At 38.8% G+C, this 27,967-nt stretch overlaps 1 protein-coding gene across 2 annotated transcripts in view; it reads left to right on the top strand.

The window, feature by feature from the left end:
* Nucleotides 1–1,222: 1,222 nt before the first annotated feature.
* The window catches only part of ICA69 (islet cell autoantigen 1-like protein), a 42,603-nt gene continuing 15,858 nt past the window's right edge, over nt 1,223–27,967 (top strand). Inside the window, exons 1-4 of one of the 2 annotated variants that reach the window (XM_067136043.1) lie at nt 1,223–1,661; nt 1,937–2,208; nt 14,951–15,111; nt 18,752–18,913. In XM_067136043.1, the coding sequence (XP_066992144.1) occupies nt 1,651–1,661; nt 1,937–2,208; nt 14,951–15,111; nt 18,752–18,913 (606 nt within the window). In that variant the 5' untranslated portion in view covers nt 1,223–1,650. The remainder of the gene's footprint in view (nt 1,662–1,936; nt 2,209–14,950; nt 15,112–18,751; nt 18,914–27,967) is intronic. The other variant, XM_067136042.2, reaches the window with a different exon arrangement.

Raw genomic sequence — 27,967 nt, 5'->3', positions numbered from 1 at the left:
TGTACAAATTTAGCACATTTTTCTTTATCGCGATATTCTGGAAGAGGGAATAACGGCCCAGCGTGACACACACACATTCTTTATTCATTTTTTCTCAACTCGCTTTTTCGTGTAACACTGGCCCACTCACTCACACTTTCTTTGCTCGAGCATATTCGAATCACTCATATACTGTAATGCCCATTTTTGCGAAAACTTACTCCCACTTCTTTTCATTTCTCCATTTGTTATTTTTACTCCCACTCACTTAAAATATCATGTTTATTCTTAACATTTTTTCTTGTCTCAAGATCTAAACACGCTCGTTCCTCCTCGTGTTTGCTGGGCAATTGAAATGCTACAGCATCTCTGCCTCAACAATCAGCACATGAAAGGCTCTTCCTTGTCATGTTTAACTGAACTACTTGACCTCGACTTTATCAGCAACAATATGAGTTATGAATAGAATGATGCAAGGTATGATGGAAAATCCCTTGTCAACATGTGAGTAAATAGTCACTAGTAGCATTCCTGAGCAACTAAAAATCTCAGAATGTACATTAATCAGAAGAAAAGACGGCGCTAACGAAAAGTTTCGAAAGAGCCCTGTACAGAACAATTACCGCGGCTACTTCAGCATTCCTATGTGCTTTTCTTTCTGTTTCCCTTGGACACGAAATAGTAGCCTACAAACATTCCGTATGTAAGCCCGGTACAAAGAAAGTGTTCTGGAACGCGTAAAATGTCCGCTTAAGACAAGTGGATGAAATTTATGGCGATGTCCGCTGTCCGTAATTCGAGGTGTCCGCTTAAACCAGGTCTATTTGACGCCTGTTTTATGTAAAATAAATTCGGTTCCGTGGAAAAATCTCCGTATGGAAAGGTGTCAGCTGTATAAAAGTGTCCGTTAAGGCAGGTTCGGCTGTAGTGGATGAGAATGGAATATTAGACTATGAACAGTTTAATGACCACTTTGGGACATACCGGTACCATCTAATTTTTCGAGAGGTCTTTACAGAGTAGCGAAGCGTCGGCCTAATGAGTGAAGTAGGCTATATCCCGTCTTGCTACTCTAGTCCATATCCACTGTATATAATAGTCGGTTGGAAGTGAAAATAAAAACGAGAGTATCAAGATCTACTCTTGTTATACCGGGATCATCCTTATGAGTAGTACATCGCAGTGTCGCATTTCAATTAGAATCTCAGCACGCGATCGTCGGTTCTTCAGAATACATGTAACCAACATTGGAGTTGAATTGTAGTTAATTACCATATGAACATGACAAGTGTGACGATATTTTCTAAACGTTGCTTGCGATAAAGTGAATCATTGCTACAAGATATTGTCAAATAGTTTCTCCTGTTTCTGTACCTATATCCAGTCCACCTGCCTATATCTTGCGAAGATTTTGCCACATCTGACGGCAACAGCTGTCTACAGCCAAGATGGCTGAGTTGCGAACCACGTTAGGGAGCGATATTTCAGGATGGAGAGATTAATTTATTTCATTGAAACTGAACAGATAATTTAGCATTTTGCAGTTTGCCTCTTAGCCTTACAGTGTTCTGAAAGTGTCAATGATCCTTTCTACAGTTAATAAAATCACTATTGTGGTGGTAATGTTGAATTCTTGTTTCTGTCAATGACTGTCATCATTTTCTAAAAATTATGAACGCCTAGTAAGTGTATTTCATAATTAATATTCCCATTATAAAGCACATTGATTTTTGTTTTTATTTAGGCTATTACCGCAGGAAATGTTAGAGCAGCATAGTTTAGCTAGTACTGTTGATAAATGTATTTTTGATAGATAAAACCTGCTTCATTATATTGAATTGTTATTTCTTTAAATGTGCTTTTAAGCATATGTCGACGCAAAATCATATTTTCTCTTTATTCTTTAAGACCTGTTGTACGTGAAATGTTTGACACACACATCATTTTATGCTTTCAGTCGAACTAGTGGAGGTTATAGTGGGACAGCTTATGATCGTTGGGTGGAGCAGCGAGGTAGTGACAATCCGAATAAATCTACTATTACCAAAATGCAACATCATTATTGGGTAACTAAACAGACTGTGTTTAGAAAGTTAGGGAAAAAAGAAGATGAGTGTATAGTGGCTTCAGATGCTGAATTGGATGCAAAGTTGGAATTATTTCGCTCAATTCAAGAAAGCTGCATGGATCTGCAGAGAATCATTGACAAATATCAGGAGCGACTTTGTAGTAAGTGTCACTTTGTGAGGGGTAGTTGTATTTTACTGTAGCTCTGAGTTTGAAATATTTGAGAAGTGTGCAGATATGAACAGCTAAGCTCGCAAATACAAGGCTGACCTGTGCAGTACTACAGTTGCAAAGTCCTTTGTGCTTTCGGGTGATTGATGTTGAATGCATAGATTTACGGCCTTCAGCGTATTGTACATTCCAGCTTCCTCCAGTAATTACACTTTAACAAATAGAATCATTAGAGAATTGTAGCCAACCCCCCCCTCCCCCCCCCCCCCCCTCTCTCTCTCCATAGCCTCCAGCATCATGTAACAAGCTTTGCACTATCCTTTGATATTTTCTTAATGCTGGCTCTGCAAATTTTGGTGATTTGAGAGTGGGACAAGGTCACCATAGCACATGCTCCACGATTACACCTTGGTAATGCTTTTCAAGTATAGTAATAAGATATGATACTCATGCAAGTGACATAGTGTCACTAACTGGACCTAACCAATCCAGACCAATAGCTTTGTCACTAGCCAGCTTGATAAATTACTTCAGACCGAGTTCGATAGCCGCAGTCGGTTAAGTGCAGTCAGTATCCAGTATTCGGGAGATAGTGGGTTTGAATCCCACTGTTGTTGGCCCTGAAGATGATTTTCCGTGCTTTCCCAATTTCACACCAGGCTGTACCTTAATTAAGGCCACGGCCGCTTCCTTCCCACTCCTAGCCCTTTCCTGTCCCATCATCGCTATAAGACCTATCTGTGTTGGTGCAGCATAAAACACCTTGTAAAAAAGAAAATCACTTCAGCTTTCTGAATGCAGTGCTATAATCGTATGGAATGCTAGAGGCCCTAACCTGGGGGCTTACACCTCTAGACCCCTTTGCTCGGTCACAGTCCAAACGAATCCGCTAGTTAGTAAAGCAGACCCTACACGGTCAATAAAACTGTTCGTACTGAAAAATATTGACAGTAATACTGATCGCGTGTGAACTGGAAATGATGGAATGAAAGCCAGTACTGGAGCAGATCCGTATTTCTTGATCTGCGAGCATCAGTACTGTGGAGTGGTGGGGATACTGACCGTGTGAGTGCGCTCGTAATTATTTCTGTCGGTATTAACGGAGCAGCGACGGAAGACAAATGCGTTTCTTACCAAGGCCAAGTAGAGGTGCTTGTGGAACCGCCAAGTAGGCCTATTGCAAAAGTTTTATCGAGCTATATGAAATGCTGCCAGAATAAACGAAACACAATACTCCACATGTTTCCACAACTGCTGTACTGGTGGAAACTGGTGGCATTATTGTGGAAAACTTTAGATCTTCAAAATTTCTAACAGTTGCAAGATTCCTCAATGTCACGGCTAATCTCTCTGACACCGATAAACATGTCTGCATGCTTGTATTTTGCCTTATTAGAAAAGGTTCTAGCATTTCTAGTAATTTCGCAAAAGTAAGCCTACCTCACTCATTCGGAGATAGTTCTGATAATCTTCTGCTTCGATATATTGTATTGTATTTTCCTCAACAACTTCATATGAGTAGTGGTTAGTGTGATTAGCTGCCAACACCCGGAAGCCCGGGTTCGACCCGGCTCTGCCACAAAATTTGAAAAGTGGTACGAGGGCTGGAACTGGGTCCACTCAGCCTCTCGAGGTCAACTGAGTAGAGGTGGGTTCGATTCCCACCTCAGCCATCCTGGAAGTACTTTTCTGTGGTTTCCCACTTCTCCTCCAGGCAAATGCCAGGATGGTACCTAACTTAAGGCCACGGCTGCTTCCTTCCCTCTTCCTTGTCTATCCCTTCCAATCTTCCCATCCCCCACCAAGGTCCCTCTTCAGCATAGTAGGCGAGGCCGCTGGGTGAGGTACGGGTCATCCTCCCCAGTTGTATACCCCAACTCAGTGTCTCACGCTCCAGGACACTGCCCTTGAGGCGGTAGAGGTGGGATCCCTCGCTGAGTCTGAGGGGAAAACCAACCCTGGAAGATAAACAGATTAAGAAGAGGAAGAAGAACTTCATATGAGAATACTCTTCTCTTCTCATTTACGTTTTGTGCAGAGTGCTGCCTCTCTGACACCGATAAACATGTCCGCATGCTTGTATTTTGCCTTATTAGAAAAGGCTCTACCATTTCTAGTAATTTCGCAAAAGTAGGCCTACCTCACTCATTCGGAGATAGTTCTGATAATTTTCTGCTTCGATATATTGTACTGTATTTCCCTCAACAACTTCATATGAGTAGTGGTTAGTGTGATTAGCTGCCACCCCCCTGGAAGCCCGGGTTCGACCCGGCTCTGCCACAAAATTTGAAAAGTGGTACGATAGTGGTATGATAGCTACACATGCCCGTCTTTTACGATCCATTTTGATAGAATACCGCAATTTCAATTTCACAGATAAACTAGAGCAAGACAGCAAAGCTAATTCTAAACTACTTTACCGAACAATACGAAATATAAGAAGAGACAATGAATACATAACTGCTTACTGCAATAGAGTAGCCAGATGGTAACATAGTTAGGAAAGAGACAGAAATAAGGAAGATCATGAAATCCTATTTTGATAATTTATACTGGCCGGGCTGAGTGGCTCAGACGGTTAAGGCGCTGGCCTTCTAACCCCAACTTGGCAGGTTCGATCCTGGCTCAGTCCGGTGGTATTTGAAGGTGCTCAAATACGACAGCCCCGTGTCGGTAGATTTACCTGCGGGACTAAATTCCGGCACCTCGGCGTCTCCGAAGACCTTAAAAAAGTAGTTAGTGGGACGTAAAGCAAATAGCATTATTATTATTATAATTTATACTACAGTACTGGGAAAGCCTCCAATGATGTAACCATGCAGGTCAGTTTAAGCTGCAATGATGAGCCTGACCAAGAGAGCCCACCAACATGGAAGGAAGTAGAGACGGCCCTTAATAGTATGCCCAAAGAAAGATCAACAGGATTTGATGAAGTCAGTGCAGATATGATCAAAGCAACTGGTGCAATAGGAATACAGTGGCTTCATAGAGTAATTAATGCAATATGGAAGGATAGGAAAGTCCCAGATGATTGGAAAAAGGGAATAATAATACCTCGCTTCAAAAACGGAAGCCGGAAGAAATGTAGCAATTATAGAGGGATCACTTTATTGTCTCATGGTTTGAAAATATTTGAGAAAATACTTGAAAAAAGGCTAAGGAAAATAATAGAACCGCAACAACAGGAAGAACAATAAGGATTCAGAGAACACCGATCAACTACCGATCTCATATTTGCACTTAGAATACTGTTAGAAAAGCATTGGGAGAAGGGCAAAGACTTAACACTAGTGTTTTTGGATCTCAAAAAAGCATTTGATAGTGTTCCAAGGAAGACTATATGGGAATGCTTAAGAAAGAAAAATGTACCCAAAGGGCTTATCCAGAAAGTTAAAATGCTTTATGAAGACTGCTGCAGTTGTGTACAGATAGGAAACGGTAATTCTGATTGGTTCCAAACCACTAAAGGAGTGCAACAAGGCAGTACCCTTTCACCTTTGCTTTTTATCACTGTCATGGATGAAGTCATGAAAGAAATTAAGCAGAAGAACAATATGGACATCAATGCACTTGCATTTGCAGATGATGTAGTAATTTGGGGAAATACAGAGAAGTAAGTCCAGGAGAGGCTGAACACCTGGAATGAACATTTGAAAGCACATGGATTAACAATAAATGAATCGAAAACTGTTACTATGTCTGTCTACAGGCAGAAGAAGAAAGGAAAAATAATGCTGGAAGGTACACAGCTGGAAACAGTAGACCAATATAAATATCTTGGGTGCATCATTTCAAGTGATAACAGAATACAGCATGAGATTAACAACCGCATTCAAAAATCAGCTCAGTTTTACCATCAAGTTTGGAACCTCCTCTGGAACGAACAAGTTCCCTTAAGATCAAAGCAGATTCTATTCCAATCATACTTCACCCCCATAATAACATATGGCCTAGAAACCTGCACAACAACCGAACAAGTGGATAGCAAACTACAAGCCGCAGAAATGAAGCTCGTACGAACTATGGTACAGAAGACAAAAAGGGACAGGGTAATGAATGAAAGAATAAGGGGGGAAGCTGGTGTGTACCCATCCCTGAATGAAAAAGTGATAGGGGCCCATTTGAAATGGTTTGGCCATGTCAAATGAATGGACGACAGAAGGACAGCAAAACAATGGCTACACACATTTGTGGCCGGAAAACGACTGGTAGGAAGACCTAGGAAAAGATGGCTGGACCAAGTGAAAGAGGACATAGGAACAAGAGGAGTCAGCTGGATTTTGACAACATCTAGATTAAGGGGAGGCTCTTTTATCAATAGCAAAACAGCAATCAGCTTCAAGGATCCTGAACTAACCAAATTCAAGAGACATTTTGTAATTTAAGCTGATTTCTTGCAATACCGATCATCAGTTCGGTATAACCAAGAACACTGGTTCAAACCCTGTAGAGGTAGTCAGATTTTTCAAGGTTAGAAAAGAGTCCACGTAGAAATGTAGTATTGTCCCATGAGCTAAGATTTCGAGGGAGTGCTGCACTGCACAGAGGATGATACTTTCCTGTTATTACGGCCTTACTCACTTGCTTGGACATTGTTACCGACCATTACTGAAGTGCTCTTTCTTTATTGGTTTGCACACGTCCTGGCTAGTGACAAAATATAATTGGTACAACATTTCAAGAAACGAGCGAGTTGGCCGTGCATTTATGGTCATGTAGCTGTGAGCTTGTATTCGGGAGATGGTGAATTTGAATCCCACTGTTTGCAGGCCCGAAGATGGATTTCCATGGTTTCCCATGTTCACACCAGGCAAATGCTGGTGCTTTACCTTAATTGAGATTATGGCTGCTACCTTCTCAATCCTAGCCTTATTCATCCTTCCATTGCCAAAAACCTTTGATGTGTTAGTGCAACATTAAACCATTAGCAAAAAGAAAGACTGTCAAGGATGTTTATCAAAGAAAGCTCTTGAATGGAGTATGGCCCCGTATGGTAGGAGACTGTTTGTATTAATAATAGACCATAATTTACACTTATTCATAAGTACTGTTTATGGAATTTTTTTTTTTCCCCCCCACAGTTATGAATTAAATCATGTTGAATTCTGGGGGTGATGCCACACTGAATTCACATCAGCTAATAGCGGTGTTCCTTCACCTACGTAATTTCTATGATATCTATCTATAAAATAAGAGCTTTGTCTGTACATTGGTCAAAATTTAAAAAGAATGGCATTTATATATTCGTCATGTCCACAGTAACAAGGAAATGCACTTTTTAATTTCTCCTCATTTCTGTCTGTCCGAATGTATGTACGCGTATCATGAGAAAATGGCTGAAGAAAATTGAATGAAAATTGGTATTGAAATTGGGAAATGAGGCAGTTTAATAAAATATTCACAACGTGTACACAACTTTGTCTAGAATTCTGTATACAATGTAGAATTCTGTAACTTCTTGGAATGGGTAGGTGGGTCCTCAGCAGTGGCAATGGACACTTCTCTCTCCCCTACAAGTCTTACGAGGTAAGGTTTAGAAGATCCCACATCTTAAGTTATGATGCTAGCTGGTGAGACACTACTACTACTACTACTACTACTACTACTACTGCTGCTGCTGCTGCTGCTGCTACTACTACTAGTACTACTACTACTACAGGTCTGTGGCTTAATCTACCGAGCATGTTGGCTACATACTTGAGGAAGCTTGGATTTGGGAGGTGGATGGCTTTCCGTGGTTTCCCATTTTCACATCAGGCAAATACTGGGGCTGCCCCTTAATTAATGCCACATTAGCTTCCTTCTCAGTCTAGCCCTGTCTTGCCTCATAGTTGCCATAAGACCTGCCTGAATTTGAGCAGCGTAAAACACATATAAAAAAACCTTAATCTGTTATTAAGTATACATTTTAAATTAGTGAATGTACAGTGGCTCAAAAAAGTATTGGTCTGCCCATAGCCGTGGTATGAATGGAACTGTATGGTACAAATAATGGTGCATATAATGGAATTACAAGTATGTAGATATTTAGGACAGTCAAGTACATCAGTAGGTTAAATATGGAGCCAAGATGATTCACGCTGTTTGCAGACAGACCAGTAATACAATGGCGTGCGTCATTACGCGCCAAATAAGTATTGGTCTAGTACACAATATCATCGTGACATCGTGCTGTCTGCCGCAACTCTGGCTCATTGTGTCTGTGCTGACACATTGGAAGGTAATATTCAGCACAGTTTCCGTGTTCAGCTAGCAATGGGAAGGGAAGTGAAAGAAACAAACATGGAAGAAAGGAGGATTGCAGTGCAACTATTTCAAAAAGATAAATCTTTCAAGGACATAAGTGAAATTATTGGAAGAGCTGTTACAACTGTTAAAAATATTGTGTACAGGTATAAAAGAACAAAGAAAATAGAAAATAGACCGAGAAATGGCCATCCCTCAAAGTTATCAGTACAAGACAAACAGCAAATTGTGCTTAAAGTGGCCCAAAATCCTCAGCTGAGTGCGCCGAAGATAGCAGTTGCGTTACAGCAAGATGTAGGAGTGCAAGTGTAATCTAAAACCATCCGAAATGTGCTACGCGAAAGAGGATATGCGGGAAGAACAGCCCGTAGAAAGCCGTACATCAGTAAGGCTAATAGGAAGAAGAGACTTGAGTACGCTAAAGAACACAGACATGACAGCTATAAGGATTGGAAGACAGTCATTTTTACTGATGAGAGTACAGACCAGACAGACAAGTGGCTGTGTGGAGGAGAACGAATTCTGAACTTGAAGAGAAGAACCTGACATCTACTGTGAAACATGGAGGTGGTTCCCTAGTGGTGTGCGGTTGTATGAGTGCAAATAATGTAGGTGAATAAGCCTTTATTGAAGGGATTATGGATCACAAAGCATACATTAACATCCTCAAGACACATCTTCCATCAAGTGTACAAAAAATGGGACTCTCAGCATAGTATACGTTTACGCAAGATAACAACCCCAAACACACAGCCCTGAACACGAAGCTATGGCTGTTATATAATACTCCGCGTTAGATGGAAACTCCACCACATTCTCCCGACATCAAACCCATCGAGAATTTGTGGCACTATTTGGAGCCAAATGTGAGAAAACATGCAATATCAAACAAAGCTGATCTGAAAGAAGCCTTACTCACCGAATGGAATAACATACCAAAGAAAACTACGGAAACCTTGGTACGATCAATGTCAAATGGGTCAGCTGAGATTATAAAGAGTAAAGGAGGAACTGCCAAGTACTGAAACGTCCACGAAAGATCAAGAAACTATGTTATGTTAATTCAGACCAATACTTTTTTGGTGGCAAGTGAAAATGGTTGTTTTAAGTTATGATTTTCAGTTATATGGACATCGAAGAATTATGTTTCTCTTACAATGTACATGTTACACAAGATGATAAATAATCAAGGATTCTAGTACATGTCAATTTTATCATCATTCCCTTAGATTCCTCATCCTCATATGTAGCATATCTCGACAGACCAATACTTATTTGAGCCACTGTATCTGTGTTCTCCCGGAGACCTTTTTAATATAGCATAACCTAGATAAGTGCTAGTTACATAATATTAATACATATTTGAGTCACTAGGTGTTCTAAATTAAAATATAAATACTGTAAAATTGTTTATGTAAATCATAAATCTTCATTATTGTCAGCATAATTGCATCAGTTTAAATGTTTAACTTGACTATCACGTAATGTGTGCGAGCAATGTGTGAATTAGCGTGGAATCACATGTGAGCTCGGTTCCGCATGACGGCACAAACCTGTATAGCACTCCACAGCAACTGAGGGATAAGCGCTGATGTTACATGATTATGAACACTAGAAGTTCAAAATACTCTTATGTCTTCTTCCTGAAAATAACACTAAAATAGTTCAATGTTGCAGTTAATGTTTACCTGTCTGATATTGTTGTTAATGCTCTGAGGGGAATAAAATGAAATTTTATCATATTCATTTTCTACGTAGTAGTCCGGCTCCATGGCTAAATGGTTAACGTGCTGGCCTATCGTTACAGGGGTCCCGGATTCAATTCCCAGCAGGGTCGGGGAATTTTAACCATCATTGGTTAATTTTGGTGGCATGGAGGCTGGGTGATGTGTTGTCTTCATCATCATTTCATTCTCTCTCATCATGACGCGCAGGTCGCCTGCGGGAGTCAAATCAAAAGACCTGCACCTGGCTAATCGAACATGTCCTTGGACACTCCCAGCACAAAAAAGCCATACGCCATTTCATTTCTACATAGTATTCCTCGCCCGGTTACTCATTCCTGCCACCCAGCTGACAAAAATTTCTGGGGAGAACACTGTGTGTGCATACGCCTAAACATCGGAACATACTCGGGTCATTGTGAGTAGTAAAAATTATGAGAGAATATGAGTTATGAGCTCATCGTTGTAATTTAGGAACACATGTGAGATTTACTGGTTCATAAAGAACCTCTTCACAGCAGTCCTTTGCATCATAGATGACTGTTATATGCTATAAATTTCATTTTTATTCTGTGTTGAAGTGCAATTATAAATTGACAATTTTCAATACAATATTATATTAAAGCGAAACATCTCATTTACACTGAGAGGATGTTTGTGTGATTCAAATTATTTTGAATGTACAAATTTAAGAGTGTAGTGATGTAAGGGGTATTATATTGTATTGTATTGTCAGTTTATTTCTTACTAGCAGGTGCCTACGGCTTTGCCCGCATTTTATTAATTCAACCGCGTTAAATGTTTCTAGACCATATTAAATGCAAAAGAAAAACTATATTTATTAATATACATTGTTTTCACTTTTAATAATGATCGTTTTCTATATTAATATTTCACCTCCTTTCCACCCCCTGCTTGTAGGGGTGTATCACCCTATGGTTTTCTTTCCCAAACGGTAAGTCATATGAGTATCATGTTTGGTTCAGAGCTATGCTGGAACATTTACACGTACATCCATGATCTCAGTCATTTTGGACATTCCTTTCACCCCTTCTAACCCCCATGCCGATTGGGAATGAAGTTTGACTCAAACGGCACCCAGAGTGGCACGGTTCATCCCAGCTACCCCAAAGATTATGAACTTGCCACTAATATCGGTCATTTTTCAGATTTTTACATTTCATCCCTTCCTTTAGGGGTGCTAGGGGTTTCTTTCCCCTACGGTAATTTTTCCAGATAGTAAGTTATATGTGTATCTAGTTTGATTGAGAGTGATGCTGAAACATACACATTCACCCGTAATCTCTGTCATTTTCGACATTTTCTTTCTTCACTCCTTCTCACCCCTTATGCCATGGGGACTGAGCATGGATTTTTCATTTTCATATACCGTTTATAGGAGGAGGAGAATGAGGAGGAGGAGGAGAAGAAGAAGAAGAAGGAGAGGGTTTTTTCACCCTATGCCAAAATACTCATCAGATTTCGTTCAAACCACTTCCTAAAGCCTCCCAGGGGTAATAAGAACAAATTGTGAAATTTTCAGCCAGATCGCTCCAGTAGTTTTCGAGTCCATTCGAGGCATACAACAAACATTCATTTATATATATAGATCATTGAATAGTAATTTTAACATGTTCCCTGTGGCAGTGAATTTTGATGACTTAATTTTACGTCGTATTGGTCCACTGGTGGCTTTGGTTAGTCCCTGCTATGATATCCAAAACAATGCTGGAGCACTTGTGTGTGTTATTGTTGAGTTGTTGGCAGTTTTTTGAATCAAGAAGTGTGTGACCCAGAAATGACCCCGGAAGGAAATGTTTGTTTCTCATTCATTGATCTGTTTTTATCGGAATATGATAGGCATATGTTAAAATTATTCTCATATTATGCTTAGTTAAAAAAAATCACAAAAGTCGAGGCTGTACGGAGGGTTATCATCAGATACTGGAGAGAAATCACTTTGTTTCAGATCATGAGCATGTCCTAAACTTCTTTCTTTTCCATTCACCAGTGTGTCAGAATGTGAAGGCTCCATGCAAAAAAAAAATTAAAAAAAAATAAAAAAATTAAAAAAAAAAAAGACATGAACTTGCTTGTAAATATTACCTACGGAAGACAATAAACATATCAACAACCATATCAACAACTACCCAATAAATAAAAGTCTGAAAACTTATATCCACGTACCTGAAAGTAATGTAGAAAGGAACAGGTTACACGTGATGTCAGAAGGGTGGTACTCCTCGTATTAAACAACGATCTGCCATGTGAAGGCAGCAACATTGTAGGCATCATTCACCATAACCGTGCAAGCGATTCCCGCATAAAAATATGGGTTAGACAAGAATCTGAAGACAGGGTGACCCAAAGCGATTTGAATGGAAGATGCAAAAAACTTCCTTCGGGTCACCGGTGGGCCGATCAAAACTAGCAGTATGTCTCAATCCCTTACTTCAGTAGGAACACTATGTTGCCATTAGTTAGCGGAAATTTGTAACTAGGACATAGTTACTTACTCCGTAATTTTGGGAAGTTCACACCGACGGTTAAGAGTAACATGCTTCTGGACACATGGTGACCCGAACCACAAGGAACGTGTTAAAGAAGAGGCCTGTGTCAGGCTGAGGAGCGTAATGGTTATAAATTAATGCAGTTGAAACTGAAAAGAGATGGCTTCAGATTATGCAAGCTTAGCAATTCACAATGTTAGAAACATTAAAAATAATTAGTTACAACATTAACCTATGTGGAATTCATCACGTACTCCATTACACTCGCCTTCCTTGCATGCACGTGCTGTCAGCATCACACAGGCTCCCAGTTGGATAGTACTCAAACCACGGTGCAGTTGACCAAAAGTGTCTCATTCTATATTTGCCTCTCAGTGTGTTCGGAAGGTAAGGTTTGTACTGTGTTTTGAGTGTATGGCATAAAGGGACGAATCGTCGGATTCTTGAAAGCAGGTCAGACACAGACCGAAGTTTCAGTAGCCCTGAATTTGCCACAAAGTGTCTTTTCTAGGCTTTGGTGACAGTTTCAAGACATAGGAGATGGTAATCGTAGGCCAGTACAGGGCCGTCCAAGATTTTCTTTTTCACCATTTTTTTTTACGTTGCACCGACACAGATAGGTCTTATGGCGACAATGGGATAGGAAAGGCCTAGGAGTGGGAAGGAAGCAGCCATGGCCTTAATTAAGGTACAGCCCCAGCATTTGCCTGGTGTGAAAATGGGAAACCATGGAAAGCCACCTTCAGGGCTGCCGACACTGGGGTTCAAACCCACTATTTTCCTGATGCAAGCTCACAGCTGCGTGTCCCTAACCACATGGCCAACTCGCCCGATCGTCCAAGATTTACAACTCCACAACAGGACCGATATCTGTCATTAACTGCATGGCAAAACCAAATGATGACTGCAAGACAACTCTTTGCAGAACTTGTAGCTGCCTCAGGAGTTCACGTTTCTCAGCAGACTGTGTACCAGAGACTCAGAAGGGCTGGTCTCTCTACTGGACACCGGATACTCTGTGTCCCACTTACTCGAAACAATAGAAGGGCCCAATTACTGTGGGCTCAGTACAATTACAACTGGACCCTGAATGAATGTGTTCTTCACAGATGAGTCAGATTCAGTTTGGACAATGATTCTTCTGTGGACCATGTTTAGCTAATGCCTCCCTGCTTCCTTTCTCTTCTGCTTCCAAAACCTCTTTTTGGTCCAACTTCTGGGCTCCCTTTGTTGGTCTGTTAGAATTCTCTGCTATTTCTCAGGTTTCTTGAACTCTGTGTGTGTTTTTTTTTTTTTTCTTTTTACTTTCTCTATGTGTCCTATCCTTGCGGTGTTTTATGTTTAAGCCTAGTTCATCTAAGTGTCTTTTTCTCATGCCATCTCTCTATTCATTGGTCTGTATGAACTTCATTTTCTTCTAGGTATTGTTTACTTTTCTGTTGCATGTTAATTTATAATACTATTATTTTTAATTGCTATTTATTTTGTGTTGCACCAACACAAAAGCATCCCTTTTAGTTCCAAGGTCTTGGTGTAGGTTTCTAGATTTAAATTTTTTTTTTTTTTTTTTCAAGCTACAGTCTTCAGACTCTTTGCTTACCTCTTCAACCTGCAAACATGGGAACTGATAGCTTTGGTTATACATTCTCTGTGATTAGGGTGTGGTGTCATGAAAAGCAGTCCTAAAACTCCTAAGAATAATCAGTAAAATGATGCTGGTGAGCAAAAGCTAAAATATATGAACCTTTCTCAGTTATCCACATTTCTCCTCCTCCTTGGCGCTAAACCCATGTATGTAGTGTAAAAGAAAAGCAAAAGGTTTCCACCTATTCAATACTGTTTGTTGTAACCTTAAAAAAGTTACATGTAATTTATTTGTTGAAACTAGTTTTGATCTTACCAGAGACCATCATCCGGTAAGACCGAAACTTTATTAAGGTTTCAACAAACAGTATTGAATAGGTGGAAACCTTTTGCTTTTGTCTTACACTATATTGCTCCTCAATACAGATTAATATGAAATTTATTACCTATGACAACCTATGTATGATTCAACTCTGGCTCATAAAGTTGCGAGTCCATGCAGCATGGAGTCCTGAAGAAACAGGTCTTGAATTTATTAGAATAGGACTTTCCTTCTTTTCATTTCAAACTGATACACTGTGAAATAGAACATTTCTCATTTATTGCATGATAGTTTGAGAAAGTAATTATTTTGTGCCTGTTATGTGTACATATTGTTTGATGTTGTAGATCTGGCTCAAGAAGAGAATTCGATGGGAAGATTCTTGAAAGAGGCTGGGAAGAATGATAAAACTTGTGCTGGGAAGATGATGACTGCTGTTGGAAAATCATTGTCCTATTCTGGACAGCAGCGCCTCACCCTCCGAGTGCCCCTCCTTCGCCTTTATCAGGTCAGGCTTATCTCTCTGTCAGGGGAGTGTTCTTAAAATTGGCTGGTGGGCAAAGTAGGGAAGGATGCGTGATAAAGCTGAGGGAGAACCATTTTGAATTTTCTTTGTTAATTTTAGTCTGATCTACACCAAATTTGGTGAGATAATTAATATGGTCTAAAATAAGAAAAAATTCAAAGTTGCTTTAAATTAAAATACAGTTGAACCTCATTATACATAATTCGCTTCTACTTTCTTCACAGTTATAAGCTAATTGCTTTAGCCACCAAACTTTGTCCAATAATATTTAGCCCAATTATATGCTTTTCAGTTATATGTTGTGATAGTACATATATCACACCCCCGAATTATATGTAGAAGGTAGAGATATTATTGTCAGTATTCGATTTCTTCTTCTTCTTCTTCTTCTTCTTCTTCTTCTTCTTCTTCTTATTATTATTATTATTATTATTATTATTATTAGTATTTCATTTATATATTTTGCCATTTATATTGGTAAGCTGGAAGATATCCACATATGTAGGTATGAGTAATTTGTTTTGCACGAGTGGGAAAACATTGCTTTAATAACTCTGGTAATTTGAATGAGTCATCTGGCTACCCCAGTGTTTGTTGATGTACTTGTGTCAGGAAATTCCATTAGTCATGTATATATCCCAGCCTGATGAGATGAGCTTGTTGTTGTACCAGGGAAATTTGATGATTCATGTAAAACTCCCGAGTGTTTGTTTATAACTTGGGAGAAAGAAGAGGTTTACTCATGATTGGCTAGCAAGCACCAATCCAGACGTATCATCTGAGAGGAGGGGGATGTTGATGTCTATAAAGGTTGATCATACGGCGGCAACCAAAAACATTGTATGGAACATTGTAAGGGTGATTGTGAAGGTGATTGTAAAGGAACGAGAAGGAAGATAACTACAACTACAACTACAACTGAGGCACTGTACGGGAAGGAAGTGGTGCTGATACACGGTACTGGAGTGACACGGCTGCAATGGACTGGACTTCAAACGTTCGTGGAGCGTAGTCTTGTTATGTTTGTGGAAAGTGGCTGATTGTGGAGAGTGCTTGCGCATTAAGTATTGTAGCACTTGTGGCGGCCTAGCATTATATGTTGGTGAAAGCTATCTCAGACTTTCAATAATTTATGTTGAGGATCGACAGACGTGTGTATATATCTTTACAACAAGTGTTAAAATATGTGAACACAGTAGTACAAGGTACAGTATCTGTGTGATGTGAAACTGCCGATTATGAGAATCGGTAAGTCGAATTGATATAGAGACAGTGAAGGGTATTTATCTTCATACATGTACATTGTTCATTGGACCATCTACAAATAGTAGCTTAGTTCTCGCTTTCGTTTTCCCCACGATTTTCATTATTGTTGTTGTTGTTGTAAATATGGAGTCTTCCAGCAATATTTTATATGTGTATTATATGTATAATGTTGTATGTTGATGAGGTGCTCATGCACGGAATTTGTTAAGAATATAGTTAGCTATTTTAGAATCAGTGTTATTGATGAACCTAGGTGCAGTTCCTACCTAATTAGTCATTTTCAGGAGGTTAGGTAAGGCCTGCAGCAGATGTACCAGTACGCAGCATTATGGGATATAAAGTTTATCATGCTTTTATCTAAATTCGAGGGATCCATTCTGGTGAACTCTGGCGCCCATACTACGGACATTTCGGTTAATTATGCTTATTAATTTTATTAAGTTTTTGAGTAATTTTAATTATATTTTTATTCATGATTTTATTTAGTTATGTCATCAAAAATAGTTACAATGTTTTCTCATTAAAACATCATATTTGTCTGGCCCCCATGAATGAAACATATTAATTTACTTACTCAATTATACGTTATGCAGTACTGAGGATATGTGAGTCACAGAGAGAAAATTGACAACATCTAATCCCATTGAATTCAATAAGTGGACTCTTTGGAGATAACCTTTTTGACACTACCTGTGGATAAAAGGGTTGTTGCCTACAGTGCGTTATGCGAGGTGATAGATGCCGACGCTTCATGTGTTTATGGAATGCATTATCGCTGCGCACGTGTATGTAACTGATTAGTGTATGATTGTGTGGAAAAATCAAAGAAGAAAAGAAAAATTTACTATTTTTTAAAACCACTGTAAAGCACCAGTACTCTGCCTGTATGCAAACGTATAACTGAGGTTCATCTGTATTAGTTTCAGAATTATAGCCTTTTTTCTTTTCAAACAAAGCAATCGATTTTTTTAATGCTCCAGGCACACTTTCTTTTTCTGATTTGAAATGTGGTTGTAAAGCTTAGGAAGTTCAGAGGAAAACAGAGTAGAAATATGTTTGTTATTAATTAAAAATGTATATTTTTAACAACATTTTTGTTGTTGATTTCTTCTTGAGATAACTCAAGTTTTCAGCTATGTACCTTCGAAGATCATCATATTCTATTATTTCATGTTAAATTGTCATATTTTGAAAACTAAAACTTTACTATGATGAACTTTTAAAATGGTGATACAACTGATATACTTGTCTTAAGTTTCCTGGTTACCTTCAAGATTAAACTTAGAAGGCCGATTGCAGAAACAGTATATAGATGATGTTTAAGTTTGAATAATGTCTTACGTGTAGCTTTTGTGGAGTGGTGAGGTTATTTATCACTTAGAAACTGTTTAACGCCAGTGTTTCAATGTTACTGTTTGACTTCAAAGTTTAAGAGTGAACAATCAGATGTACACTTATGAGCAAAATATGTGGCTCATATAGGAATGGCGATTTAGGATTTATAATGAAATGTCTGATAATCTTACCTTTTCCTGTGTCAACTCCTTTACCCTCTCGTATACTCCTAGCACCACGATTGACAAGCTACTTAACTTCCCCCGAAAAGATGAGTGGAGGATAACACTCACCTCTCCCTCTACAAGGTCCGAGTCTCTAACCATAGTAATAGCCCACTTCTCTTTATTATCATCAGTCATAGCAAAGTTCATCTTTAAGAGTGACAGTTTCTGACCCTTTCTTCATTATACACTGAATGTAACATCTCTCTCTAGTCGTAACGCTCATGACTTGGGTATTGTGACCCAACTTCTTTCTTCTTATTGAATACAGTTACCATTTATTATTCATTAAGGAGACTTAATGTGTGCAAGTTATTTTGTACTGACTCATAACATGTTACCCATTACATGGTAAAACATGTTTTTTAAAATTCTGTCTAGGGATAATTTCTTGGAATAATTGATGTCTTTGACTGCATCAGAATTGGAATTACAGTACTTGTCCTAATAATTGGCTGACTAACAATTAGAACCCTCATGACAGGCATAGAGTAATGTGGATGATGCTTCTATTTCCATTCTTGAACCAGTATCGAAACTTGAACGGTATCATGCTAAACAGGTTATTTAAGTAGCAGAACTACGTGCATGTTTTAGACTTGTCTAGGAAGGCAGTGTCTAAGGCTTAAAACTGGTCATCATTTTTGCAGTCGGCCGTGTTTCTAAAGCTCATTTGTAGGTTTTGGCTTGAGACATTCGTTTGGTTTTTCTTGAGAAATCCTAAATCACAACACAATGTTGTTAAATACAGTGACAGTATATTGATATTCATGACATGAAACATCTATGTCTTACAGGAGGTGGAGACGTTTCGTCATCGAGCCATTGAGGACACACTACAGAACGTGAATAGCATGGAGAAAGTGCGGACGGAGTATCGTGCATCTCTTAGTTGGATGAAGAATGTGTCGCAGGAGTTAGATCCAGACACGTACAAGCAGCTGGAGCGCTTCCGAAAAGTGAGTCCGTGCACTACCAACTGTCAAGTACTTTCTCCATTACTGTGTTATATGATAGCCAGTCCTGTAAAGTTAGGGATAGCTGGAGGCTGTGTGTTGATTCACAGCTAGGTCATGGATTTTCACCTTGATCTTGAGGGCTGGCTCAAACTCCACTCGGCCTACGTGATTACCGTCATTTGGGGTTATTTTGGACGCAGGAGGTAATTTCGGACAAAACGGTACTTTTTCGTTTCACGGTTGGTCACTCTGAATTTTCCAAGATAGAATTCCCGCGCTCGAATTTTTTGAATTCAAGACGAATTCCCGCGCCAATTTTAGCGCGTATATCCTGCGTTACTTACGAAATTATCACGTTAATAATGGTCGTTGTTGTCGGTTTCATTATAGCCTTGACAATTGGTACAGGAACTTCTTAGTGTACACAGGTATTAAAAGAGTCCAGCTGCTGTTCACTATTGTCTACCATTTGTTCTGTTGTGTTTGAAAGTATCCGTGAGGCTTCTACGAAGTTTATCTTTAAACACTTCGTTCTACACACATTTTTCTGTGAATCTGTGCAAGGCTGGGGTAATTTCGGACTATGCCGCATGTGTACAAGAGAAAATTAGGAGGACAGTTGTATTGTAACTACGAGAAAAGTAAACTCGATGCGGCAGTAAATGCCATTAAGGCTGGAAAAATGTCCTACCGCAAAGCTGCGGAGTATTTTCAGGTACCGTGATCGACCCTGGAAAATAAGGTGAACCGCACCAACCCCAAAGCAATCGGAGCACCACCTGTCCTGGTCACTGAAGAGGAGGAAATGCTTGTACACGGGATCGTCTGAGCAGCACACTGGGGATATCCTCTCACTTCAAGTGATATTCGATATATTGTAAAGGGGTACCTTGACAGGATTGGAAGAAAGGAGAGGAGATTTACCCAGAATCTTCCAGGCGTCGAATGGGCAAGGTCTTTCTTAAAGAAGCACTCCAGCATTCTCTCCGTTCGTCTCTCAGAGAACATTAAGAGAGCTCGTGCGGAGGTTAGCTCGGAGTCTGTGCGCGAATTTTTCGTTAACGTGCAACCCACTCTGGAAAACATTCCACCGGAAAATGTCATAAACTATGACGAAACCAACTTAAGTGATGACCCTGGGAAGAAACACGTGATTGTTAGGAGAGGGATTAAGCATGCGGAGAGAGTAATGGACTTCTCCAAGACAAGTATTTCTGTCATGATGTGTGCAAGTGGGGATGGAAAACTACTGCCCCCCTACGTTTTGTACAAGTCTGAGCATCTGTGGGATACTTGGCAAGAAGGTGGCCCTCCTGGCACCCGATACAACAGGAACAAAAGTGGATGGTTCGATCTACCGATTTTTGAAGACTGGTTCTTAACGGTGGCACTGCCGTATTTGAAACAGCTGGATGGACCAAAAGTCATGATCGGGGACTATTTATCGAGCCATGTGTCTCTCTCGGTTATTCAAGAATGTGAAAAGCACAACATTTCTTTTATCCTTCTCCCACCAAATAGCACACATATTCTACAACCTTTAGACGTGTGTTTTTTTGGGCCACTTAAGAAAGCCTGGAGGGATGTGCTGAAGAACTGGAAGAAGTGTACACGTGGGCCTATATCTAGAGATGCTTTCCCATCTCTTCTGAAGGAGACGCTAGATAAGATAGAGGCGCGAAAAGCAGATAATATCAGAAGTGGCTTTCGCAGCACTGGATTAATTCCTCTTGACCCCCAGAGAGTCCTTAAAAGGTTTCCAGAAACGTCAGATTCAAATGCAAAGGAATCGTCTTGGTTATCCACTTTCGAGACAGTACTATCTCAAGCTTGTTACGGCTCTGGTTCTACCGCATCATCTCGCCATCATAAACTGAATGTTCCTCCCGGGAAATCTATCGTGGGTGGTCACTTACGTGACAGTGAAACTGCTGTACAAAATCAGGAAGAAGTTCCACAGTTATCAGATGACCAACCATGCAGTTCCACACTTGGACTAGAAAGTTTCGTCGTAGTGAACTACAATTACGAGTCTGGGAGCAAGAAACAAACTAGGCAATATGTTGGTGTGACGGTCAACATAGGAGCTCAGGACGTCGTCGTAAAATTCCTACGGTCACACAGGGGAAGCAAGAAAATATTTGTATTTCCGAGTGTCGAGGATAAGGACACAGTTCTGAAGGACCAGATTGCCAAAATTCTACCGGCACCAAAAGAGAAAAGGGGAATATTCACCTTTGATACAGATGTTGTGTAAATAATCCACACGAATGACTAAATTGAATAGAAAGTAAACTATATTGTATTTTGCGGCAAAGTTTTGTTTGTTTTGTTATGTAAATAAAGAATAATTCTGCTATATCATGCACATATATTTTTTTCACAAATAACTGTCTGAAATAACCCCATACATGAGGTAATCGCGGACGGTAACTTAACACTGCATGTCCGAATTTACCCCAACATATGGGGTAACTTCGGACACATTTTAATATTTTTTAAAACACGACGATGTGCGTTCTCGTGTTTCTTCCGGTGTTCATTTTATCTCCTAGATATGTACCTAGACGTAGAAATTAAAATAATATAAATTAAATTCGTTAATAATACCCCAAGAAAAACAAAATGAAATTAGATATGAAATTAAAAAAACACTACCACAATATATTGATAAGATCACTCAAAAACCTCAGAATCAAGATATCACAAACCAAACACAAATTAAGGTACTCAAAAATAAAATCCAGCAAAATAACCTAATAGTAACAAAGGCAGATAAAGGAAACACTACAGTCATTATGGATAAAGAGGAATATATAACAAAAACAAAAACCTGCTTTCAAGATGAAACTTTTCAAATTAAGACTAAAGATCCTACTAACAGTATCCAAAAAAACTTAAAAACTCTCCTAAAAAACATCAATTTTCTCTTGAACGAACAGGAAACTACAAAATTAATCACCATGAATCCAAGGATACCTACAGCTAAAGCTTACCCTAAAATCCATAAAGACAACATCCCTATGAGACCCATAATAAACTACAGGCCAAGCCCTATTTATAAATTATCCAAATACATACAAAAATTCCTCAAAAAACATTATGTCTTTCAAGCAAATAAAACCATAAAAAACTCAATAGATTTTTGCAATATTACTAAGAATATAAGAATAGAACACTTCTACAAGCTAGCAACATATGATATAACAAACATGTATCCTAATATACCCACACAAAAAACTATCACTATCATAGAATCCAATCTTTATAACCACAGTAAGCTAAGCAAATTGGAAATAGATGAATTTATAAAACTTTTACAATTCGCTATCAATAACAATTATTTCAAGTTCCATGACACTATCTATCAACAGAAAGGATTACCCATGGGATCACCAATATCAGGCATAATAGCTGATATATATATGGATTACTTAGAACACCAAGAAATTAAAAAAATAGAAAATATCATCTATTGGTGCAGGTTTGTCGATGATGCATTTATAATCATGGACAATAGACATACTAATGAAAATATAATCTTAGAACAACTAAATAGAATAGATCCCCATATTAAATTTACCATGGACACTGAACATAACAACACCATAAACTATTTAGATATATCCATAACCAGACATAACAACCACCTAACATACAACATATATAGAAAACCTACCCATACATCAAATACAATAAAGATAGACTCCACCCACCCACATGCTCATAAGAGAGCTGCATACTATAGTATGATTCACAGAGCATACAACATTCCACTTTCAAAGGAAAATCTAAATAAAGAACTAAACACAATCCACGAAATAGCAAAACAAAACGGATATAAAAGAGAAATGATAAACCGGATCATCAACAAAGTCAAAAACCAACCTAAAACCAAGCTAACCAGAATCACCAAAGATAAAAAAGAATATGCACTGTTTACTTACAACAATAACCATATACATCCCATAACAAATATCTTCAAAAAACAAGGCCTAAAAATAGCATACAAAACTGCACGCAATAACACCAACATACTATACAATTCCAAATCAGTTAATAACATAAATAAATACAATCACTCAGGAGTCTATCGCCTCAAATGCAACGACTGCCGAGCCAGCTATGTAGGGCTCACTGGTAGAAGTTTTTTAATACGATATAATGAACATGTCAACGCCGTCAAACACAGACATTTCTCAGCTATGGGTCAGCACATTGACGATCAAAAACATAATTTTACGGACATTAAGAACGACATGCAAATCCTCAATATGAATCCAAAAAGTCCTTTGCTCAGCATAATAGAAGAATTTTACATAAATTTAGACAAATACGTCAATCCGAACTCCAACTTAAATGAAAGTATAGACAGAAACAATATTCTTTTTCATGCAGTAATTCCCTTATTAAAAGATTTCTACATCAAAAGAATAAGTAAACAAAAATCTATACGTTTAAATCAACCGCCCCAAGACTTCCTCCCCTCCAACCCCACTCCCATTACTAACACTCCACCCACCCCCCCAAACCTCCCCTCTACCGCCGCTAACTACAATCTCAGAGCAACACGTATCAGATCTCAACAGGCAGCTACAAAGAATGCACGGTTCCAACACCTTACGTAAGTAAAACGACATACGATTTACTATTACACTTTCATACCACACCATTATCTCACATATTATTTCTATTTCCAGATACTGTACCTTGTTTTTACAACATATACGCTTCCATGATAAAATCAACGTGCATCAAGACGCATAATTTCAACACGTTCTGACAAATGTCACCAACTTAAAACATCACGACATACGGATGAAAAACATGCTCCATTAATATATTCAAGATTTCTAATAACTCCAACATTAGTAGCTGCCTAAAATATCTCCAGATATATAACTAAGCATTACCTGATCTGCAAGCGGATCATTCATATACTTACCTAACCGTTTTTTACATATAAATATTTTTACGGACCCATTTTATCGGAACACTATATCTAAGACTGTTGTGAATAATTCGTCAACCCCATTTATTCCAAAACAATGTACATGTAGCACCACATATCAATACATTAATGTAATGTGTTTTTAACCAGGCATATATGGCATACATATACTACTGTTTTAGTTATATGCCCATTTTAACAGCATTATTTAATGCCTATACTAAGCAAATAGTTTTTATTTGAAAAAATTTTAACCCTATTCCAAGACTCAATCAAGAATAACAGGCTTTATAAACTGATTTTAGCATCTAAGATATATGCCAGTAAGGTGTTACATTGATATTTCAGTCAAAAGTGTTCAAACCAATGTCCTACATTTTCATATGACTAATCAATAGCCAATTTGTGTAATTTATGAACCAACTTTAAATGTATATTGTTAAACTTGCCACTGTTGATTTGCACAAATGTATGTATATTCCATATTGTATAACCCAAAAAAATTGGATGGTAGTAGCATAAAAAATAACATGTGACTTCATGGATGATGCACACTAGTTAATCAACTACCTTCACACTGTGTGCTAAAAACTCAAAATTGACACATACAATAGCCGAAATGTATCAGACGTACCAACATTTATGATCGGTTCAAATTAATTTAAGCTTTTACCACTACATGTGATGTTTTTGTAAAAAATACATTTTTAATGCATGTCAACTGAAGATGACCCTATAGGGGTCGAAACTAGTCTTGACTATATTTACCAGCTTAATGTAAATTAATTTTGTATTGATAAGGTGGAGATTCATATGTATATTGTTTTTTGTAAAGTAATAAGGACCATAACCAAAAAAATCGCTAAAAGTGTCCGAAATTACCCCAAATGACGGTACGATTGAGGAGCTGTCTGATGGTAAGATAGCAGCCCTGATCTAGAAAGCTAAGACACAGCTGAGAGAATTTGTTGTGCTGACCACGCATCACCTCACAATCTTCAGAACAAGGTCCATTAGGGCTGTTGCACCTTTGGCGGGGAATATGTTATAAGTAGGGCCCGGATACATATGCACTAAAAACTCCAAAAATATGCATGCACATATGCACTAAAAATAAAACTAATACACTTACTAAACGCATTATTTAATTTTAACTCAGTGTTAAATTGATAAACATATTTAATTTCTTGCAAAATGATGCATGGCAGTAGGTTATAAACAGTTTTTCAATGTTTCCAGGGTCAGTGTCTGTTGCCAGACAGAATTAATTTATACGCTGAAAATGATCGTTCTACATTGATGGACGTAAGTGGGCAGTATTTGTGCACTGGCACTGACTGCTCGGAACATTCTTCTGGCAAAGACTGCCTGATTACACTTATGTAGTTGCTTATAGATTGAATCTTCTTCAGTCCTGGGTTTGAGTCCAACACCGCACTAAGATTCCTTTTAACTTTTCCTCCAGTTTCACCAGGGACACCATTTAAAGGACTAAAGGTGTTTTGAATTAACTGAATGAATTCATGTAGGGGTGCACCACGAGTTTCTAGGCCCTTAATCGCCTTCAAAAATGACGAATAATGCACAGGGATGAAACTGATTCTTATCTCTACGTACAGTTTCAGATTCAAATGCGGACTTTGCTTCACGAACACATGCAGAATGACTATCGTCAATACTTTTAACTACATCTTTCACTTGATTAAAGTTCTGCAGATAACCAAGTTCTCCATCTTCTGAGAACAGGTGTCAGTGGGAGAGAAACCTGAGGCAGATGAGTTTTGTACAATTATACATGAGCCGGTGCTTATGGGAACACTTGAAATTACTTTGTTGACAGATGGAAAGAGGGTACGTATTTCTTCTGCAATACAATGTAGTCCATGTGGCAAACATGTGACATGGATGAGATTTGGGAAAAATACTCGAAGAGACTGACCAGCTTTCAACATATACAGTGAAACCTCGATTATCCGTTCCCAGAAACTATGTTTTCCTGGAATATGCGCTCAAATTGCGTGGTCCTGCGAGCATCGTAATTAAATCACGTTGTAAAATTCCCGCATTACCGTTGCTCGAAGAAACGGTTTCCTGGATCAACCGTCCAGAAATTTCTGTCCCATCAACGCTAAATCCTCAATCAATCGTCTTTTTAATAAACTGTATCTAACGAAAGGACGCCTATGGCACTCTTATGGATCTTGGCGTTAACGCCCCGTCATTGCGATAATTAAGCAAGTACTGTACTGGAAAAGCGATCGGTGGTGAACTCGCATTCGGGTGTTATTGTTCAGAGAATCTCGGAAATCATAAAGCAGAGAGTGGCCACAACAATTGTAAGGAGACACGGCGTATTTCAACAGCTATGCTTGAAGACGGAACGAGTTTCATCAAATGTTCGCACTTATAAAACGTCCACATTATGTCCAGGGTTAGATGTTTATATTTTTACTTTTTTCAATCGTACTGCCAAACAGGTTTTCGGCACTTTCCTCAGGGCACTGTAGAGTAACTGGGCTTTCAGGCAGGAATCGAAACTGCTCATTCTTAACACAAATTTTTATATTTTAATATTATCGTACACGATTATGTTAGCGAGACCAGAACAGATGTTGTACCTTACATTAAAAAAGAAAGCCATGGGAGGTCTTGGGATTGTCTATTGCTGTTTTGGTCCTAATGTAAGACTGGGAATTCTATGTTTTCGTGTTAAAATGCCAAATACCGCAGTCGTCTTATTTGCGCATGTTACATTTAAATGGTTTGTATCATTTCCAACTTGTACTGACATGTGCAGCGAGCGTACTTTCGAGATGGCCCCAAGGTCATGAATAACCGTAATTTCTGAAGTTTTGATGATTTATTTTTTCTCTTTCCAATTTGATCGGATCAGTGACGGGCAGAATTGAATATAATGCATTTGAGAACTTTTGAGAATCGATACTTACATTCAAAACCATGTTTTCGAGTTCAACATAACCTTAAAAAGTCGATGTAGGCCTAATTTACACGGTACAATATTTCCAGAAACTGACTCCGAACAGTATACCGGAGACAAAAATTACAATGAAAGATTAAGAAAAGAAGGGATTTTGCCATCACATTGGGCACTTTTGTATCTAATGTGCTTTATTTTATTAGATGAGAGAATAAAAAACTACTTGTGGTCGATTGTCGTTTGGCTTGGCGTTATTAGATTTTTCGAAGAGTTTGGTTAATCAAAGTTGAAAGTTCCTGAATTGAAAGAAGTTTTCACAGCAAACTGACGAAGATTCCCCTGTAAAACTGAATATAAAGTGTAGAGAATTTGAACGTGTGTACCGGTAATTAATGCGGTTTCGCGTTGTAATATGCCTGCCTCTCATCCAGAGGGCCCCGGTTCAATTCCGACCAGGTCAGGCAATTTTTCCTGGATATAAGGGCTGGTTCCAAATCCACTCAGACTGAGGAGCTATCTAATGGTGAGATGGCGACCCCGATCTAGAGAGCCAGGAATATCGGCCGAGAGGATTCGTCACACTGACCATGCGTCACCTCGTAATCTGCAGGCCATCGGGCTGAGTAGCGGTTTTTTGGCGGAGAAAGTCCCATTGGAGCTGTAATTCGGTTTAAGAGGTTTTGTAAGATTATAATTATATATATTTCATTTTTGTGATGTTTAGCCAAATTGTTAATGGTTTTCATTCATTCCCGGATTTTTCGTTTTCCCATGTTCTACGTTTTATTTTCATGGTCCCTCAAAAAATGGAGAATCGAGGTTCCACTGTACAAAGCTGCATCCGACGAAAAGGCGCACTTTGTAACAATCACTTTCCGATTAACTAGGCCGCAGAAGTCGCAGGGAATTGTTATAAAATCTTACAACTGTAGCGTGGTTGGTTTATTCTAACACTTCATATGAAGGTAAATGAGGTTTGCTGGGCTCTTCTGGACATAATTTACCCACGATGAAGTTCGCAATGTATCGATCACATGAATTGGTTGTTTCATCTACTGATATCCAGACATACTTCCCTTCTGTGTCAGATCGTATCGTATCCATGCTGGAAGCGTGCAGTGGAAGTAAATAGTTCTTCCTAACGGTAGATTCATCTGGTATTCTT

Source organism: Anabrus simplex, chromosome 1, assembly GCF_040414725.1.
Source record: "Anabrus simplex isolate iqAnaSimp1 chromosome 1, ASM4041472v1, whole genome shotgun sequence".
In the NCBI taxonomy this organism is placed as follows: domain Eukaryota; kingdom Metazoa; phylum Arthropoda; class Insecta; order Orthoptera; family Tettigoniidae; genus Anabrus; species Anabrus simplex.
The sequence above is the reverse complement of the archived record's forward strand: the minus strand, read 5'-3'. Positions and strand labels throughout refer to the sequence as shown.